The following is a 22,605-nucleotide window of genomic DNA, read 5'->3' as shown; positions in this document are numbered from 1 at the left end:
TTTGACTGGGATTTTCACACACAACAGTCTCTAGAGTTTACAGAGAATAGACAAAAAATCCAACAAAAAAATCCAGCTCTGTGGGCAAAAATGCCTTGTTAATAAGTGAGGTCTGTGAAGAGTGGCCAGACTGGTTCAAGCTGACAGGACTCAAATAAGCATGTGTTATAACATTGGTGCGCAAAAGAGCATCTCTGAGTGTTCAACACGTCAGACTTTGAAACTGATGGAGTACTGCAGAAGAAATACTTACAGGAAGTATCTAATAAAGTGGCCTCAGTACATGCATTAGGATTGAGTTTGATCATGTTTCTGGGCATTAAAAGAATCACGTAACAAGAAGAGTGTTGATGTAGAATTTGATCATGACATTATTGAATGCTTGAGTAGGCCCATGAGCCTTCTCTTGCTCTTCTTCTGATCCATTCAAGTGTATGATAATTCATCTAAGTTTAGTTGCAATTACGGAGTTTTAATTACTTATTTCCAGTTCAGTTTAATTTTTTTTCATATTTCATTTTCATGTCTTTTATCACTTTTATTTGGGCCTTGTACTTGATTTAGAATTTGAATTAACCTGTTCAGATTTATGTGGACTTCTATATTTAATTTCACAATTACTTATTTTACCCAGTAAAGCTAATATATCCCAGATGCTCATTCACTCTCAGTCAGTTTTCATCTCACACTTTAAGCCGTCTGTCGCACAGTAATGAAATTCTAACCGAAGTATTAACTAAATGACAATGCCATTAAATTCAGTCTCAAAAGAAAATTCAAAACATTACATTCTAGAATGGCCCTTCTAATCTTTTTTGTATGTTTTTCAGTTCAACTTTGTTTTTTGCTTTAGTTGTATTTGAAGAGTGAATTTAAATATAATTTGCTATACTGTATAATAGAGTAAAATTTAGTGAGCAGTTCCAAAAGGTAGTTGTGAATAAATGTAAGCATTTCAGACAGATTGCTATATGATTATGTCTACTGGAAAGCAACTGAACTGAATAAAATTCTTCACACACTTTCAAAAGTCAGTACTCCAAATTAGATGACATGATAAAAGTAAAAGTATTGCTTAAGATTTAGTCATAACTACCCATTAAATATAATAGCTATGAAGGTAGATTTGGCATGTTAACAATTTCACCATTGTCATTAAGTTATGTTATAAAAATTCTCAAAGGAATAAATGTTAGAAGCTTTGATAAGTGCAAAGTACTTTGAAACCTTAGGATAAGTAAGTAAATAGTTGAGACCATATTATGACATTTGATTAAATGCTGAGATCTTAAAAGACAATATGCATAATCTTTTCATAAGAAGTGAACAAAGGACAATGAGCAAGGACATTATCCATTTCCCTTCACTTTTACTTCAAGTTAAGGTCAATAATCCTACTTCATAATTTTGTACTCCAGTCATAAACTAGTTCATGTCTTTCTAAGGTCTATAATTTTCTGCAGTAGAAAAGCTAATAGCCACCATTACTTAATCTTGCTTTAGCACAATTAATTTTAAATAAAACTGCTTGGCAGTTTCCTAGCAATATGAACTAATAACATCCTGGTAATGCAGATAGTTTCTGGGACATGGAGGAGATGACAAGGGCAGGCATCCATATATACCCGTAAACAGTGAGATTGAAGGGTTATGAAATAACAGTGCAAGGACATAAAAAAGAGTCAGTGAGCTAGAGGAAGATAAAAAAGAGATTAAAGATTAGAACAAGAGAGAAAAAAAGACAAAATAAAATGAAGTACTATTTTAAATTTGTCATTACATTTTCCAGCTATTAAGATGTGAACAGATACTAATAGTTGATTTTCAGTGCTTAGAATAGTTATTATTTCTCAAATAGATTGAAGGTAGTTTCATCGAAGTGGCTAAGACCTTATTTTTATTTGGTGAGTTTTCTATCATATACCTCACAAATATGAGGACATCACATTAGTAAATTCTAAGATACAAATAGCTTGAAATTATTACAGTATTTACACACAGAAATCACCATAAACCTCATGGCTATTTTGACAGCAGATTGTGGAGTATTTCTGTTACCTTGATTTTTTGGAATTTATGATTTTGTCAGATTTTTGCATTCTTTTATTTGTCTTAATCTTCAGCTAATTTCATTATGTATGTTACGAAAGTGTACCTCTTGGTGGTAATTATTATCATTCTCATTGGGGAGGAATATTTCCTCCATGCCTGGGGTCTTTCCAGAAGGTAAAAGAAAAATTGTGTATTTCCATATTACACATTTCACAGCAAGCATATTATTCCATTATTTCTTAATCCTTGTTCTTTTATTTCTGTAATGTTGAACATAATTATTTCATCCATTCTTCAAAATACAAAAATTATTTGATTTTTATTTTGCTCATATAGCTAATAATCTATTGCTGTTCACATTTTTAAAAAAACTTTTAAAATTATTTAAAATGTGCCAGCAGCTCCTGTGAACAGCTGGCACCCCAACATTTTTTGATTCAAAGTAAATAAACCACAACATGCTGGAAGGTACAATTTAAATTGCCTTAGCATCCTGCTGATTACATCCCCTCTAATGAGCAAAGTACACAAAATATTGAGGCAATATACTTGGTTTTGTTTTTTTACTTCTCTGCTATAATGTTGTTTAGGAACCTTGGGCAAAGGAATTGTAGCAACATAAATAAATACTAAACTTTCAGTATATTCAAGTTATAGGAGAGATCAGAAATTCTCCTGCAGAAATTTTACCCACTTTGTATTCCGCATTCTAATCTTTAATGATCCTGATATACACTTGTCTAATAAGTTCAGTTAAAACATGTATTTATTCAAGATTATTGATTTTATTGATTCAAGGTCTTTTTACTTTCCCCTTATAAGATTTTTATAGAACTCATTGAGGACAGAAAAACTTATGGGAAAAACAGCCTTTGTAACTACAGTTTATAAAAGCTGAACATATCTAACAAAATGGTTCCTTGGAATGCGATGGCTTTCAAAAAATACCAAGCTAGTTAAATATTAAAAAATCATATACAAATTATAGTGATCATTAAATAAATATTTTCATATGGTTAGAAAACAAAAATGTTATGTGCTTATATGTTCATTTAATATCAACAAAGATATTTTATAGTCCTATTTTACATTTGATTTCTATTTCACTGAATAAACTAGGTGCAGAAAAGCACTGGCTTAGAACTTGTGTCAGCAACAAGCCACTCATTCTCACCATTAACCTGTGAACAAAATTACATTTATGAACAAAAACAAAATCAGCAGTCTTGGAAGGTCAGCTTGCTTGTGGAAGCCGTCTCTAAACTCAGCAGAGAAATACAGCTGGAGAATCGGTGTATACATCCTTTCAAGTAGAGTATGAGGGCAATTGGGTAGGAAATGCGAAAAAAGCTTCAATGGACAATTTCATCATGCCGACAGCTAAGCTAGGAGCCAACATTAATTGAATCTTTTTGACAACAAAAAAATTGAAAAATGTCACTAGAGTTACCAAAAAATTATTAAAAACTAATAAAAACAGAGACCAAAATACATATACATCTAATTGTCCTCTATTCTTTCAATACGTCACCTATGTAAATAACTAATGAAGATACAGCAATCTCTGCCTGCAGGACCTCAACAATCTACTCCCTAGCTTTCAATAACAGCATGCGACCTTTTACAATGGAGAAGTAATCTTTTAGCCTAACAGGTGCAGCATAATCTGACTACCTCCCAGCATTTTCACCTCACTCATCAGCATGTCATGTTAACACTCCTGTACATGTATTAGTCCTACCATTCCTAGAATCAGGATGAGAATCACTGACATAAGTCATGAAATGTGTTGATTTGTGGTACCAGTGCAGTGCAAGGCATAAGAAATCATTAATGGTTACAGTAAAAATATATATTGTACGTAGTGTGAAAGAGGTAATATTCATGAGTTCATAGACCATTAAGAAATCTGGTGGCAGAGGGGAAGAAATTGTTCCTAAAATGTTGAGTTTGGATCTTCAAGCACCTGTACCTCCTCCCTGATGGTGATAATGAGAATAGAGCATATTCCTGCATGGTGAGGGTTCTTAATAATATTTGCCACCTTTTGAGGCACTATCTTTTGAAGTGTCCTCAATGGTGGGGAAGTTTATGATAGAGCTGGCTGAGTCCACAATCTTCTGAAGACCTCTTATGATCCGGTATATTGATGCCTCTGTATCAGATGACGACACGACTGGATAAAATGCTCTTCATGGTACATCTGTAGAAATTTACTAGAGTGTCAGGTGACATTTTGTGAACAGACTATAGAGGCGTAAGTAATGATCTTTCAAGAATCTCTAGATTCTGGAATGGCTCCAGAGGAAAGGAAAATTGCAAATGTCATTCCACACTTCAAGAAGGGAGAGAGGCAGAAGAAAGGAAATTATAGGCCATTTGCCATAAATTCAGTTGTTCTGAAGATGCTAAAGTTCATTATTAAGGACAATGTTTTGGGGTACTTGGGGGCACATGATGAAGTAGGCCAAAGTCTTGTCTGACAAATCTGTTGGAATTCTTTGAGGAAATAACAGGCAAATTAGACTAAGGAGAGTTAGTGAATATTGTGTATGTGGATTTTTAGAAGGCCTTTGAAAAAGTGCCTCACATGAGGCAGATTAACAAGATAAGAGCGCATGGCATTAGAGGAAAGGTAATAACATGGATAGAGGATTAGCTGATTAGTGGGAGGCAAAGCGCCAGAATATAGGGGGCCTATTCTAACTGGCCGGTGACAAATGGTGTTCCACAGGGGTCGGTGTTGGGACCACTTCTTTTTACATTATATGTCAATGATTTGGATAAATGAATGACACACACAAAATGCTAGAAGAACTCAGCAGGCCAGGCAGCATCTAGGAAAAGAGTACAGTCGATGTTTTGGGCTGAAAGCCTTCAGCAGGACTGGTGTGTGTTGCTTGGATTTCCAGCATCTGCAGATTTTCTCTTCTTTGTGATTGGATGACTGAATGGATGGCTTTGTGGACAAATTTGTGGAGGATCTAAAGATAGGTGGAGGGGCAGGTAGTGTTGAGGAAGCAGGGAGTGTGCAGAAGGACTTAGACAGATCAGGAGAATGGGCAAAGAATTAGCAGATGGAATATAGTGTAGGGAAGTGTACGGTCATATGCTTTTGTAGAAGGAATAAAGGCATAGACTATTTTCTAAATGGGGAGAAAATTTCAAAGTTTGGCGATGCAAAGGGACTTGGAAATTCTCATGCAGAATTCCCTGAAGGCTAACTTGCAGGTTGAATTGGTGGTAAGGAAGGCAAATGTAATGTTAGCGTTCATTTTGAGAGGACTAGAATATAAGAGCAAGGGTGTAATATTGAAGCTTTATAAGACTTTGGTCAAACTGCACTTGGAGTATTGTGAGCGGTTTTGGGTCTCTTATCTCAGAAAAATGTGCGGACATTGGAGAAGGTCCAGAGGAGGTTCATGAGAATGATTCCAGGAAGAAAAAGTTTAATGTAGGAGGAGTGTTTAATGGTCTGGGCCTGTACTCATTGGAGCTTAGGGTAATGGGGAGGGATCTCATTGAACCCTATAGAATATTAAAGGGTCTGGACAGAATGGGTGTGGAGAAGATGTTTTCTATAGTGGGTAAATCTAGGACCAGATGGTACATTCACAGAATAGAGGGACATCCATTTAGAATAGAGGGGTAGAGGAATTTCTTCAGCCCAAGGGTGGTGAATCTGTGGAATTCATTGCCACAAATCTCTGTGAAGCTCAAGTCATTGGGTATATTTAAAGCGGAATATGATAGGGTCTTGGTTTGACAGGGCATCAACGGTTACAGTGAGAAGGCAAGAGAATGGTGTTGAGAAGGATAATAAATCAGCCATAATGGAATGGCAGAGCAGAGTCAATGGGCCGAATGGCCCAATTCTGCTCCTATGTCTTATGGTCTTATATCCTCTAATTCGTAATGACATATAGCCACTGGTGTGATTTATTCATGATTGCATCAATATGGTGGGCCCAGAATATATCTACTGAGATGTTAACAACAACCAGGTACTTGAAACTGCTCACCATTTCTACTGCTGACTCTTCAATGAGAATTGGTGTGTTTTCTTCCAATTTTCCTATGCTGAATCCTACAATCAATTCCTCGGTCTTGCTGATGTTGAGTGCAAGGCTGACATTGTGATACCACTCAACCAGACAATCCACCTCACTCCTGTTACGCCCTCTTATTGTCATCTGAGATTTACCATCAGCAGTGGTATGGCTGGCAAATCTATAGATGACATTTGATCTGTGCCTAGCCACTCAATTAAGAGCACAAAGCATTCCACCTTCATTTGTCTCAGGTAGATCCTTTGAGGTTTCTTATTTTGTGTTTAAATGGAGAGGAATTTTGAACCAAATGTGAAATGTCTGTTGAATTCTGTGGTTAAAGAAGAACTCATACAGGTGCACTCTTGAAAGTCTCTGAGGCAGAATACGTGTTCTGCAGGCAGTTGTGATTTATTTTGTACTCGATTAAATTACATTTGCTGTCAACAACATAAATTGATTTTCTGAGGAAAGTAACAGTCTGATCGTCTCTCTTTCATGCTTGGTTCTGACCAAATTCCCTTAGAATTTACCAGTAAATCAGCTTGGGGAGATTGTGCTAAATATACTTACAGTATATAATCACTGCTATACACTGCACTACATGTCTGAAATCAACTGTCCAAGTTGTATCTCCATCCTTGACCTTTTCTGCAAAAAGAGTTAACAGGATGAGAGCTTAAGTATCCCCGATGAACTCTGGGAGAAAGGGGTTGTATAAACTCCTCGACTCCAATTTCTTTTTCTTTGCAGAAAAGATCACCGTTGATTGTTGTTGTCCAGCAATATCAATTTATTTGGGGAGTTTCTTTTGCTCATAGACACAAGAAAGCTAATGTCTCCTTGATTTTTTGAAATATGAAGTGAAGCTCTGACATGTAAATTTTTAGCCACGGAATAACTTTCAAAGGCCTTTACAATATTCCCAATGGACAAAGTAGAATAAGCACCAAAACAAATTTAATTTATTCAAGTTTAGCTATCTCTAGTTAATATGAGCATAATAGTAGCCTAATCTGATTAGTCTGATATACTAGATTAATGATATGACTCAGGAAATGCAACAGAAATCTTAGGAAGTATGAAGTTGATCCCTTGCAAATTCTTATTCAGCAGAGCCAAATGATAAAGGTTTGTAACTCAAATAGAGTTAATCTAATCTTAAATATTTTAAATCAACATTTCAGGTTACTTGATGACTTGAAAACTCAAAAAATGGGATGGGAGTATTGGAGAAGGGAGGTGTTAACCCCGAAATAAAAGATAACACAAATGCAGTTTTGAGAAATGATCTTGCCCCAGAAGAAAAGAATGGAAAATAAGCACAGGTGATGATGACAGCCCCTAAAGAAATTCCTAATACCTATTTCACAATGGGAGAAAGCATTGTTCGAAATCTTGTGTATGATCACTACAGACCTGCTAATGGCATGAACTTTCTCCTTCTGTGCTGTAACCATTCTGTGATTCTGGAAATGAATGAATGTAATTCCTGTCATTGAGCTTGTACAATTGGACTCGCAAGAAGGATTAGCACACTCAAGAATATCTGTAGTGCCAATGAATTTTGCTTTTGGTAGAATGGTAAAAATGTAAGGATCTTTATTACTTTTTTTTGAAAAGGGAAAATAAATCTCTAATATTTCTTTGTAAGTTGACCAATTTCACTAAATGTAAAATATAAGTCCCATCGTCAGCTCGTGCTAGTTGTCCATAAGTCAAAATATTTTTTTCTGAACAAAATTATTTTAATTTCTTTTCTTTAGTCATACACTGACTCTAAACCTGCTACATGTTGTTCACCAGAGATTTATAATATCGATCATCAATTGATTCATTCTTTCCTGTAAACTAGTGTGGATTTCACTGAGTGCAGCTCTTATTAGTACAGTTTATTCTGCAAGAGCTTCGACAGATCCATTTTGAAATGAATGTAATCATTTGGTGTACTTGATAGTGACTGAGTAACTGTAGTATGAAGGAGCTCTCTTGTGACAAGTGCATGAGTTATTGTAAGAATTTTCCTACATCCAGTGTGCTTTTGGTGGAGTACTTACAGAAACCCCACTGGTGTGTCTATTAGACGGTAAAAAAATTGCAAATGAGAATAATTGAGTTATGATTTTTTGGTGTCCTGATTTAGAGCAATGTTTGAGTTAGTCTGCAAAATACTGAGATTGTTTGAATAAATAAAGGATTGTGAGTGCTTTAAGTTTTAAAATGCTGATTCACCTTCATTGTGTCTTCTAAACTTATTACATAATGCATTGGAACAACTGAAACATGAGTTTTTGAGGATTATGTCTCATGACAAGGCATCACATAGAGCTTTTTTTTAAAAATCAAGATTTCATTCGGTCAGTAACCATTCTGGATATCATTCAGAGTTTAATTTAATGAAATTTAATCTAAAATACAAGAGATGTGCCCATATTTAGTTGTTATAAATTGTGGAGTAGAAAAATAACCATTATTCATATGAATATAAAATTGGATTTTAATTCTAAAGCTATTAAAATTTAATGACAACATGATTGTGAAGAATATTACAACAAATATAAAATAATAAAATAAACTTAATAATTAGCAACCTAAAGGAACAGAATATTCCCTCATGTCTAATTGACACTTTACATTTCAACACTTGAATAATGTTTTTGATTAAGGAGTAGAGATGTAATGAATTTCCATGCAGCAAAAATTTTATAACAATACTGCTGAGAATATGAACTTTAAGAAAATTTACTCTATCAGAGTTCGAGGTTTGCTTTAAATGCATAAATGAAACTATCCATAGATGGCCGTTCATTTCTCAACTCAAGGTGGATGTTCTGCAACTACAAGCATGGCAGTGCCCTTGCACACCTATTCTGAATGCACTTTACAAATATATTACCCCCAAGCAAGCAAGTAGGATGTGGAAACTATGCAAGTTTAAGGTCTACAGTTATAACATGGTGGAACCACAGGTCAGTACCATTTTTCTACCCAAGGAACCAAACTAAGTCTCTAGACAAAATGTTTTGATCTGTTTTTTGGAGATTATTTTAGTGTGAGGAGGAGCACTGATACTTGAGCATCTACAGAACATATGATGCTCTACAATTTACCTATGTCGTTCAGCCATCTGCACCCTCTACCACAACCATAACTTACTTTATAGCCAGGTGCCAATTACCTAATCACTTTTGCTTAGCAGCAGCTGAATTGCAACAACATATTCATTGACTGCCTGCAATTCAGTGTAAAGATGCCCAAATCTGAGAGGTTGTTTCATTTCCTTCCTGTCTGATTAGTCAGGCACCATGGAACAATTTCCAGATTGGTTCACATTCAGCTCCCTGACCAACAGTTTACATGTTTATCATATCAGTTTAAAATATTAATAGCACAATCCCTCTGGCTTATTTACCAAAAGAAGATAGTTAGAAGTGAATGTTTACTTTCTCCGCTGATCTTAAATTACAAGGGATTAAAAACAATGTTTCTGAACAATGTTAGCATAGCTCATTAATGGATTACTAAAACTCATGCATACTAGAACATAGATAAACAACAGCGAAAAGGAGGGGAAAATAAAAGCTGGCTTGAGACAGGACACGTGTCTACTTCTTGTCCCAGTCTTACCATTGAAAATAAACCTCTAAAGAATCAGAGGTTTAGTATGACAGGCTTACATCAGCTTATAACCTTGAAAAAATATACAGCAACAGATACACGATTAATCTTGTTTATTTTTAGTTATTATATTAGCAATCCAGTAAGTTCAAAAAAATCAAAATCATCATGAGCACGTCCCTCTTCACCATCAGAAATATCCATAGGAGGTATTTCTTCAAGAAGGCAATGTCTGTCATCAAAGATCCCATCTTCATGAGCCATACTGCCTATTTACAGCTACCATTGGGCAGGAGGGAAGAAGCTTGAAGGTCAAGGGCTGGAGAATAAGGAATCTCCATCGGGTTCAAGAACAGCCACTTCCCTTCCACCATTTGGTTCTTGAAACAGCCAGCAAAACATAAAATACTGCACTCTAGCAACACTAATCACTTTACATTAAAGTGAACTTTGATTTATTTTGTTCTGATTCTGTTCTTTCTTGTAAAAATTGTGTTTGGTTTTCTGTGAAAGCTGCTTATATGATACTACGTGTCTACTAACGCTGCTGCAATAATGATCAGTGAGCTATTCCCTATCCCTGAACATACATGTACTTGTGCACACAAACTCAGATTTGACTTTGAGATAGGAATAGAAGAATATGTTGTTGAGGTTAAATGAGAAGAGGGAGAAGCTCATGGATTTTTTTAGAATTTGTAACTTAAGAAACAAACAGAAAGAAAAACACGGAAGCTGGAATACTTGTTTACAACTGGTGTACCGCTTTGTCAAGCACTTCCGCACCATCATCCACAAGTGGGACTCCCCAGTAGCCAAACATTTTAATTGCGATTCCCATTCCCATTCTGACATGTTGCTCCATGGACTCCTCTTAGGCCAAGTTGAGGTCACCCTCAGGATGGAGGAGCAACACATTATATTCTGTCTGGGTTGCTTCCAAACTGATGGCATGAATATCGATTTTTCCTTCCAGTAAACAAATCCCTCCACCCTTCCTCTTTTCCCCACTATGAGGTTTTACCTCTTCTCACCTGCCTATTACTTCTCCTATAGACCACTCCCCTCTCCATTCAGATTCCTTACTTTCCAGCCCTTGACCTTTCCCACCCACATGACTTCACCTTCTAGCTAACCTCCTTCATCTCTCACTGACTTTTTATTCTGGCATCTTCCCTCTTCCTTCTCAGTCCTGAGGAATGGTCTCAGACTGAAAGGTCAACTATCTATTCACTTCCATAGATGCTACCTGACCTGCTGAGTTCTTCCAGCATTTTGTGTGTGTTGCTTTGGATTTCCAGCATCTACAAACTTACTCCTGTTTATGACATGTCTACTTAGTTTTCTTTCGCTTTTCTTTTAGTGAAGTATTCACATATGATGTGGTAGTGTAATGATGTGTTCCATTCGTGTATTTCTTTCATATAATCCATAATGAATTATATAAACAAAAAATGCTTTAACAACCAACATAATTACAATATTACTCAGATATTACTGAAATAGACTACACTCCTCTCTGCTAAGGTATAAACTCCAGCTCAATATGGAATGCATCTCAACTCAAATATGAAATGTATTGCTCTCTAGTCATTAGAGGTTCTGGGGCCTCCTCTGTGGTGGTTGTTGACTCTGGCACTGTAGGAAGTGGTTTCTGGCAGCTCTGGACATCTTTATTCTCTAACAATTGTTTCTCATCTCAGCTGATCAATGTATCATCAGACACAATATCCACTGTGTCAGAGAGTGGTCCAGTTCTGTCATTAATCTTCCCAAGTAACTTCTTTTGATCATCTCTGTAGTCCCTCGCCAGGACTGCTTGTTCAGGAGTGAAACATCAAACCTCCTTGCATGAGAAGCCCTCAGTTTGTCTCAGCTGTTTGTCCTGCATACTCCTTCTCAGACTGGGTTTGAGGAGACCCATGCTTCAGCACAACGGACAACCCAGGAACAGCATAGCTGTTGAGTTGTTAGTTGTGGAGTGTTCTGCATTGCGATATGGAAAGAGGAAATTGGCGAGCTTCTGATTCAGTGTTAGTATAGTGTGTTCTTTAGGTTCTGGAAAAACCTTTCCACCAAACCGTTCGTAGCTGCAGACGTAATATGTCTCATTCTATTCATTTTCAGGAGTAACTGAAACTGTTTTGCAACAAATTGTGGCCCACTGTTGCTGACTAAGTGTTCTGCACCATCAGTCCTTGAGAAGAGGATTCTCAACACATCAACAGTGTGTATGCTATCTTGGAGACTATTGGGAACACTTTGCAGCTGCATCCACTATTGCCAAGAAACTTGTGCCCATGTGAATGGTCCGGCAATCTCCACATCAATCCTCTGTCAGGGATTACGGGCTATTCCCAGGGTTGGAGAGCCGAAGCTCTTGGCATCTTCTAGACCTATTGGAATCCTAAAGAGTGCATGGCAAGCTGATCGATCTGCTGATCTACCCCAGGCCAAAAGACAAAGTATCAAGCTTGTGCACACCTAGATGAATGGCATGTAGCTCCTCTAACATTTTAGCTCTCAGCTTGCTTGTTATAACAACTCTCAATCCCACATAAGGCAATCCTCATGAAGGGCAAGTTCATCCCAGGTCTGGTGAAAATGGGGGAACTGTAGTTTCTGCTGCACATTGCAGCTATTTTGGGTGGCCGTGTAGACGTAAGACATAGTAGGGTCTTTGGTTTCCCTTTGGATCAGCTGTGCCATAATAGGGAGACTTTCAAATTGCCTTAGGGAGAATATGCCAAGAGGAGTGTCCTCTTTTGTAAATTTATTTTTCCAAGAGTAAACAGGACAAGCCATTAGCACTTCCATGATTAGTTTTCCTCTTGAATTCAATTGCTAATTGTGTCCTCCAAGAATCAGAGCACGTCTCTGCATTTATGTTGTTGCTATTAGTGGAACACCCATCTGTGGATTGAAAATGATGATCAGTAATGAAGGCAAAGTCTCTCCTATACAAGTACTGGTTGAAGTATTTTCCACCCCAAACTAGACTCAAGGACCTTCTGTCAATATATGCATAAATTTTCTCTGTAGAGGTAAGGGAGCATGATACAAAGTCCATGGGCTGTTAACTTCCATCATTCATAACATGTGACATGACTGCACCTGTACCATAAAACGAGGTGCCACAGGCAAGCTTCAATGGACAATGTGGATCATAATGTATGAGCACAGTGCCTGACATCATCATTTCCTTTGCCTTTTGGAAAGCCACCTCACACTGCTTTGTGCATTGCCATTTCTTCCCGATCTGTAGTAATTAGTTCAAGGGATGGAGCACTATGGTCAGGTTTTGCAGGAACCTGTTATAGTCATTGACAAGTTCTAAAAAGTACCGCAGCTATGACTCGTCCTTTGGCTTTGAGGCAAAAATAACTGCTTGAATTTTCTCAGCACGCTTGTGTAAAACTTGCGCATCAATGGTGTGACCACAGTAAGTAATGCTTGGTTGAAAGAATTTACATGTGTTGTGTCATGCTCTGAGCCCATAATTTTCTGATCTTTTTTAACAACTTCATGACATTTTGGAGATGTTCTTGTCATCTTCACCGATAACAATGGCGTCATCCAGTAACACTGAATGTCTGGATCACTGTGCAGCACCTGTTCCATAACTTTCTGCCAGAGTGCAGGTGCAGATTCTACTCCAAAAATAAGCCTATCATAGCAAGTAAGTGTTTAAGATTAGAAACGCTTTGGACTCTTCTTTCATCTCCATCTGTAGGTAGGCCTCAGTTAAGTCCACTTTCCCTCTGGAAAGGTTTTTAAAGATATCCTCTTTTCTAGGAAGAGGGTATTGATCTACCTTTCATACTGTGTTGATGGTGACCTTAAAATTACTGCAGAACCTGACAGACCCATTCTTCTTGGCTTTTGAGACCACTGGCATTGCCCGTGGGCTCTACTCAACCTTGGAAAGAGTTCATGTGATGTAGTTCACTGGCTACTTCATCACAAATGGAACTGGAACTGGATGGGCTTTGTAAAACTTGGATGTGGCATTTTTATTTATTTGAGTTTTCTTATGAGATCCTTGAACACTGCTAAGGTATCATTCAGTGCCCTTCTTAATTCGATTTCAGTTGACACTATTGCAAGGGATATGGCATGCAAATTGTGGATGGATCTTCAGTTAAGTTGTAGTCTCTCAGCCAATCATGCCCTGCAATGCTGGCCCTCCTGCTTTACCACATACAAGCCCAATGTGGCTTCTTGTATTTCACTCCTATGAATATCATTCTCCCAGGAGTTATCTTTTCTCCAGTATAAGTTTTAATGGGTTATCTGCAGCATTCAGTTTAGTATCTTCGAAATGTCATTAAAATTAATTGTGTGGAATGACTGAAAAAGCCAAGCCAGTGTTCAATCTAATTTTAATCAATTTGCCATTCACTTCTTGTGTAAGCCATATTGCTTGTCTCTTGTTAGTTTTCACATTTGAAATCCTGAGGCTACTTAGTCCTGTGTCACTCTCATCATTATGAGACTTTTCATCAACAGCATGCAGATTTGGGTTCTTTTTGAAAATGCAACTTGACTTTTTGTCTTTTTCTCTTCCCTGTGCAATCCATTTTTTTTTGTCTGACTGCCATGCTTATTTTGGCTGATTTGGTTGGAACAGTTAAATTTCTAAGCAAACTGTATGCTTTTCTACCCATTGCACTCAGCAACACTGGCATTCGTTTTTCATCAGCTTTATTTACTTCAAAATACTGCTCAATTCATTTAGTATGCATCATCCAGTTGTCTGTTGTGCATTTGAACATGTTTAACTTTCCAATGTTGCTAGCTATTTTTGCTTTTTTTAAATTCATAATTATCACCTGGTACTCACTGTTTATGAACCCATGGCTGTACTCGTTGCTTGTTAATTTTGTCCATTTTCTGCCTTTCTTTAACATGAACATCTCTATCTCCTTCTGATGAAAAACATACTATGCTTCAACATGTAGGTAATCATCTTGGGTTCATTTTAAAGTTTCCTCGTTACCATTACTATATTTTGTAATTCCAGAAACTAATTGAAAGAAAAACACAGGAGCTGGGATACTTTCCACTTAGTTTTCTTTCCCTTTCCTTATGGTGAGGCGCACACATATGACGTGATGGCATAATGACATATGCCATTCACGAACTTTTTACATATAACCTATAAGAATTATGTAAAAGAAAGAATGCTAAATCAAATTATGTACATCACTCAAATATTACTGAGATACTAAATATATTAGTTTTCTTATTCATTTTCAAAATAAACCAATAGCTCACAAGCCCACTATTTATTTTTAACCAAAATGAACTTTATTCATAATTTAAAAAATGATTTACAAGAATAAACCATGCAATGCTTTTTCATTCTTATATTCATAGACAATGTGTTATGTTGTGTCCAATTACATTTCTTAAAACTATTATCATTCATATGGTCCACTGGAGTGGTACACTACTACAATAACTGAGGGGCTTTCTCACCCACCCTGCTCCTAACCATCCAGATGCGGAAGAACCCTACACTGTGGCCCTTCCCCAGAAAGCCCTTCTGGTGGCTGCACTGAGCTTCAGATCATCTATCACCACTTACTTCTGCAGCCTGAAATGTGCCATTCAGTAGCATTCCTCTGCAGCCATCTCAATGTGTTGGCAGACCAACATGCTCTGGGCAGACCAAAGGGCATCTTTCACAGTTGTTGATTTTCCTGCAGCACTTGATGTCCATTTCTCTGCGTGTCTCTAGGATCAGCTTGTATATCAGAGAGTCCTCGGTCACACAGTTGCTCGAGATGAAATATGACACAGCTCCTTACATTTTACTGCACGTTCTCTTTGCAAACCCACAGTCCACTATGAGATGAACTATCATCTTGACCCCAACAAAGCCACCATTTATTGCCCACCTGCTAAAGTGGTGGTGAGCTGTCATCTTGAACTAATTCTGAAATAATGTTGGGTGGGAAGTTACAGGACTTAGAACCAATGTAGGCAAATGTGCATGTGGTATCATTTGCATAAATCTACAGCTCTTAACTTCCTTTGTTCTAGAGGTAGTGGGTTTAGGATATGCTGTTGAATTAGCTTTGGGTCAGTGCATTTCATTGATGGTGCACTCTACATTCACGGTGGAGAGAGAGAATGTTTAGTTGTGGATAAATATAGATGTAATGCAATTGACTGCTTTGTTCAAGATTGTGTAAGCTTCTTTGTTGTGGGAACTGCTCTGTGCAGATTTACATATATCAATTTGGCAGATTTGCAAGGTTAACTAAAGGCACCTACATATTTATGTGTGCATTCATGTGCCTTTAATTAACATTGCATTTCTATGTATTTAAAAAAAACAGATCATTTACTGGCTACAACTTGAAACATGCCACAAGCTGATTTGAATTCAAAACGAATTATGACATTTGGATTTATCTAAATCTGCTCAGCATCAAAGCAAATGTGTCACCATAAGCTTAGCCTATGGATATATTTGCAACAGCAAAAAAGTGCAATGAATTGAAGGATGTAACATAAATAAGCTTCTTTAAATCGCATCTTTAGTATTTTGTGTCAGTTTTCATAGCAACGGAAGAGGACAATATACCTGACATTCAGACAAACTAATAATGAATCAGGGTTGAAATTCTCTTATTGACATAAGCAAAAAAATTAGAAGGTGGTGACTAGAGAGTCTGGGTATTAACAAGAATGGAGAAAGGATAAGAGCCTGGGTTATTTTAAATTCACAGCACATTTTTCTCTCCATCGCAGATTATTGGTGTACCAATGGTACAGTACCGAAGTTCAGTGAAAAACTTTGTTTTGAATGTCTTTCATACAGATCTTTTCACTACAGCAATACATTGATATAGTACAAAGGAAAACAATGGACAGACTGCAACAAAAAGTGTAACAGTTGCAGAGAACGTGCATGTACAGCCAAACAATAAGGTGCAAGGCCATAATGAGGTAAATTATGAGGTCAAAGGTCCATCACATCAGACTATGGGATCATTTAGGGACTTATGGGACAAGTGGTCAATGAGACGCTGCACTTGGGCTTCTGCGTCGGAAGTCAGTGCTGCATCATCAGCAAACAACAGCTCGAGAATGATGACCTCTTGCATTTTGGTCTTGGAGCGAAGGCGAGCAATGCTGAAGAGTTTGCTGTCAGCTCTGGAATGTAGGTAGATGCCCTCAGTGCACTGAGGCGGCATGAAGAAGAAAATGCCAAAGAGCATCAGTGTGAGAACGCACCCTTGCTTTACTCCGCTTCTCACTGGGAAGGCTTCCGAAGTTGCGCTGTTAAATCAGACGGTGCTGTGCATGTCCTCATGGATGGAAGTGGTCATGCCAAGCAGTTTTGGAGGGCAGCTTATCCTGCGCAGCATCTTGAAGAGCCCACTTCTGCTGAACAGGTCAAATGACTTCATCAGGTCAATGAATGTGATGAAGAGTCATTTTTGCGGCTCTCGACATTTCTCCTACAGCTGGCATAGTGAGAAGATCATATCCACAGTGCATCTGCTTGCTCTAAAGCTACCCTGTGGCTCCGGGTAGACTCTGGTATAAACTGATACTTATAACCAGACATATCCTATTCAACATTTTTGAGTGTCTATGAGAATTTGTACTGACTTTCAATTGTTCATTATCATTCATTAATGTACTGTATTGGAAAATCCGCTGAGCTAAAATTAACGCTTTTATGATGGCACAACAATTAATAGCATAACAGTAATGTGTGAATGTGCATACATCTATGAAAAGGAATTAATAGATTGAACAGGCAAGTTAGTGGTAGATGAATTTGAACATGGGTAAGTATAACCATTATGGATGAAAAATATATAGATATGATAATGTTTAAGATATGAAAATGTGTGAGTAACAGAGGTCTAAAGATATTTTAGTCTATATATACAGATTAGTGTATTGGTCAAGCATAAAGAAAATCATAAATTCTATTGATACATTAGGCTTTGTGCACGGAATATAACAGTGAAACTGGTTTATTCAAACTATACAAGCCAAGTGGAATTGTGTTGAGATGTAACACCACATCTTAGGAATAATAAAATGGCCTTGTAATAAATGCTGTGAAAGTTATCACGAAGTTCCCAGAGATCTGGCTTGTTATCTGTTGAATATAGAAAATTAAGGATAGTATGTATTGACATTTTTAGATTTTTGAGATAAGTCAACTGAATGGACAAAATGTAATGTTTTACTACTTGAGAAATCTCAGAGAAGGAAACATCTTCGAATTAGCGGTAGGTTGCTCAAATGAGAACTAGGATTTTTTTTTGTTTATAGACTGGTGAGTAAGAAATAGGTACCAGTCTGATTAATAATTTTAAAACTGAGATTATTTGTTTTGCAAGTATGTGGTTTAGGGAGATGAAGTTACAATACAAAGCAGCCATAATCTTAATGAATAGTGGAACAGGCTTGACATGTTGCCCTGATATTACCAATTAAATATCTGCTTCACAGTACAGTTATGGTGCATCAGCAAGAAACTTTATAGAAAGTTGGTTGGATGGTTTAAAAAAAAATGAAAGGAACAGATCAACTTTGTTCCAAACTTTCACTAAACTATGCCTATCCATTACTGCTTTTAAATCTAGATGTTGGCTGCTGGTGGCGATAAATTGACATTGTGTTATCTCAAAGGAATTCATTCCATCATAATCTTCTGGCCTCAGGTTTTAACAGTAGTGGGTAGGAAGCTGGGGGCATCTGATGTACAGCAGGAGTTTGGAGATATTGAGCCTTGACAGCAAGCCATGTCTTAATGTATTCATATATCCCTAAGCATCTTACCTTATACCGACCATTCTAACTGTCATTTAAAATCTTCATTGTATTCACTAGTTCTAAAATTCTGCCACTAATTCTCCTGACTAACTTATGTCACTCTTTCTCCAATCTGTGACAAATGTATTGTTCTCCTGCATTCTCTATATGCTAGTTCTTTATAATTACTCCCCCAGCTTGATTATAATACTTTAGATATATCAAAGATTTTGGCTCCCAGTTTATTGTGGAGGTTTACAGTAAGAGGTTCAGGTGCTGGAATTAGTTTCTTTTGTCTGTTAACAAATAACTCAGCCACATCCTTACTCTATCTTTCTAACATTGAAGAAAAGATTATGGATTTCATTTTACCGAGATAAAAGATTATTCAGCTTGCTACATAAAGTTCTATCTCATGGTAAAGCACAAACCTTGCCCTCTCCCTTATCATTTACCTCTCAAATCTGCATTTCAATCTGATCTCATCCAAGAATCTCTTCATGATTAAATACTCTAATGACTGAAATTTTAACTGTTACTGGAAAATACTTGCTTCTTCTTGGACAATTTCTCCTGAAGTTTCAAAGGCAGATTTGTCATGACCATCAGCTACTTAGCTCTGTATCTTTTGAAATAATTTTCGACAGTACTCTATCCCTTCAACGTCCTTCCAAGCCACCAGATATTCTCTAAGACCCAGCCCTTCAAGCAGAAGTTCTTGTCCTTTGATTCAGAGTTCTGTTGAAATCCTTAGGCTTTTGCTCTGTGTTTAAGGCAATAATTAAATGCAATTTTAATTATTTGTTGTTAATTATATTAACAGAAAATGTTTTTGTTTCAGCCTGTGATCTTGTGTCGCAAGGGATATTGGCTCTTGTCAGTTCCACTGGCTGTGCACCTTCTGCTTCACTTCAATCCTTTGCAAATGGAATGCAAATTCCTCACCTCTACATTCAACGAACACAAGCCGGAACGCCACGCTCACGATGCTCCATTGCGAGGAATGCCAGAAACAATGATTACACACTTTCTGTACGCCCTCCTGACTACTTTAATGAAGTCATCCTTAAAGTAATCTCTGAATTTTCTTGGCAAAAATTTATGATCTTCTACGATGATGCATACGGTAACAACCCAAGCTTATTTCCCTTCTAATTGACACATATAAATAAAATAAGGAATTTATAGCATTGATTGCAATCTCAAATTCCCATGGTACTTAAGTTTAAATTTGTTTGTTTGATATATATTTTAACAAAGTATAATTAAAAGCTAATTACCACTTTATTTTTTCGGTATTGTAATACCAAAACTCAATAATTCTGATCAATGCATTTACTAGAAAAGGTGAAGTCAAAAGTACAGCTTGTCACATAGAAAGTATGATATCTTGATTTTTGTGAGAAACTTCAGTGATGTGTGAATCTGAAAGAACATCTTCCTCTCCTATAGTGTAAATAATTAATATTGTATCTATAATGTAAAAATTCTTTGGATTGTCTTACCAATATTATGGGTAACATATCAGAGTTACTGCGATGGATCAAGGTGTGAGTTGCAATAACACAAAACTTGGGTGCACAACCCTCTCGAGATTTCATTGTGCTTCCCATATTATGCTTCTGCATTCAGCATCTGCTGCTACATTTTGCTGCATTCAGAATAGACATAGTGATCAAGCTAACAAGAATATTATGATAGTAATATGACATGCCCAGCATCTCATAAAAGGAAAGAAAATAACTTGATTTGTTTTGGTTTTGGTGAACCTTTCCTATTCTTAAGGCAGAATTTTCCTTGCTGGTTGTTGAAGGCAATTTTGTAGTAAGCAGTTCTTTTGATGTGAATTTATCCTTTACTGCAATTACTTGATTGGATATCTCTTCATGAATATGTTCTTCGGGATTTCATTTCCTTTGGGTGCTCCCTCTAGCATCTGGTCAACATGTTTGCATTAGATTTTGATACAGTTTATAGCTAATTTGTGTGTTGCTTGGATTATCAACTGTAATAAAGTAGCACAAGGTATAATTTAGCATCAACATGTAAACTAAATAGTTCACAGGAAACCCTGCTGAACATGCAGATTGTAGGAGGAGGGGTGTACTAGTGAATTGGTTATTACTCCCAGTGTCTGCCACATGTAGGATGTGCCATCAACTAGCTGTGTCACTAAATTTCTCATATCGCTAGGTAGCATGACTATATTACTGATTAGCTTGTTTCTTTCTGGGTGAATTGGCTGCTTGTAAAAGTACTAAGCTGTGATTATTACAGCTGATCCCTGATCTGTTGGCTTATATAGCTTCAAAGCTGGTATCATCATGCTGCCAACCCGAGAATGCACTAATTGGAAGCCAAGTGCCGAGCAAATTTATTTTCCATTATTGATACTTGTAAAGAGCATCACCTCTACCATCACTGAATTATCTATTGTTCTTTAATTTACTGTTAACAAATTCATCTGAATTTAAATGATAAGACGAATAGACAACATTTCACCCTAATTAGCTCGTACCACAAGAGACAATCAAACCAAAGAATATTTGTGAAGAGTTATTGGTTTTGTGATGATATATGAATGGTGGATCCTTTCAGTTATTGTATGCAACAAAGTCATAAAAAAGTTAATAAGAAAACTAAATTTCTGATAATAGTTAATCAGTTGACCCAAATGAGTTCTCACTCTTAATTATTTTGATCATTTGAACAGACATTCGTGGTATTCAAGAATTCTTGGGTCAAGCTGGCCAGCAGGGAATAGAAGTCTCACTTCAAAAGGTGGAAACCAGCATAAATAACATGTTTACTAGTCTCTTCTCTACACTTGGTTTCGATGAGCTCAGCCGATTTCGAGACATGCTTCGAAGAGCCCTACTTTTTCTCAATCCACGTACTGCGAAGACATTCATTAGTGAGGTAACAGATTTAATTTCTGTCTGAATTTGTCATATAAATATTGATATTTGACTTTCAGCCTAAATAAATCTGTGGAATAAAACAAGAAAACAGTTGTTAAAAATCTGAGCTGAAAACAACAAATTTTTAAAAAAAGCGTAAAAATTTATCAGAAATTAAGCTGAGCATCGTTCTTAAAAAATGTTGACCAAGGAATTATTTTAGTGATATTCTACAATTGAATATCACTTAAAACCTGTCTGCTAGGTCCAATTGGATGGTGTGTGTGTGTGTGTGTGTGTGTGTGTGTGTGTGTGTGTGTGTGTGTGTGTGTGTGTGCGCGCGCGCGCGCGCGCGAGAGAGAGACAGAGAGAGACAGACAGACAGACAGGTGGGGGCTTAACTTTGGCATGAGCAGTGAATGTTACATATTTATTAATTAGAAAAGGTTGTGTATTTGAAACAAATATAGAGTTATTTGAAAAAGGTTGCTATGATATATGCCAGCTTTGAGAATATAATGACCAGTGAAATACTGCAGCAAAATACCAAATGGATTAACATATGAACAGTAGGAATTTCACCAACTTGTCAATGGAACTGCAAGCTTGAATTTAACACATGGCGAAGCTTACATTTTTTTTTGTCCTGACTATTTCATTTCCACTCCTTTTTATTCAACTAAATCCATCCGCATGTATTTCTATTCCATTCCCATCTTTTCCACAGCTGTTTCTGTACTGTTTCTCCTTCGGTAGAAAGTTGCACGTTCTCATTCTTTGGATTAGTGTTCTTCCTGAATTCCATGATTGATTACTTGCTGACTACCTTACAAAAACCTTTAGTTTTGACCTTCCCAAAAGTAGAAACTCTCTCTGTGTCAATTATATTAAAACCTTCAATAATTTTAATTATGTTTATTAGATTACCTCTCAGATCTCCATTCTACAAAGATGATGATACTCACCTCTGTATTGACTACTTCCAATTTAACACCATTTGGAAATTTAGAAATTTCATTTTGATTTCAGAATCAAAATCATTAATATGAATATTACCAACACCAGCTATGCTTTAAGATTATTCCCAGCTTCCCTTCATATGGGCTAGCTAATTATTCATTCCGCTCCCTGTGCCATGATACAATATGCTCTGACCTTATTGATTTGTCTGTTATTAAATACCAAAGGCTTTTCAT

General features: G+C 36.8%; 1 protein-coding gene across 1 annotated transcript in view; it reads left to right on the top strand.

Moving 5' to 3' along the window:
* The window catches only part of LOC140200825 (glutamate receptor ionotropic, delta-2-like), a 601,297-nt gene that overhangs the window by 358,219 nt on the left and 220,473 nt on the right, over positions 1 to 22,605 (top strand). Inside the window, exons 3-4 of the mRNA XM_072264448.1 lie at positions 19,351 to 19,635; positions 21,223 to 21,428. Coding sequence (XP_072120549.1) covers positions 19,351 to 19,635; positions 21,223 to 21,428 — 491 coding nt within the window. The remainder of the gene's footprint in view (positions 1 to 19,350; positions 19,636 to 21,222; positions 21,429 to 22,605) is intronic.

The sequence above is a fragment of the Mobula birostris genome, chromosome 7, assembly GCF_030028105.1.
Source record: "Mobula birostris isolate sMobBir1 chromosome 7, sMobBir1.hap1, whole genome shotgun sequence".
NCBI classification, from domain to species: domain Eukaryota; kingdom Metazoa; phylum Chordata; class Chondrichthyes; order Myliobatiformes; family Myliobatidae; genus Mobula; species Mobula birostris.
Note: the sequence above shows the minus strand (reverse complement) of the source record. Positions and strands in the feature narration are given on the sequence as shown.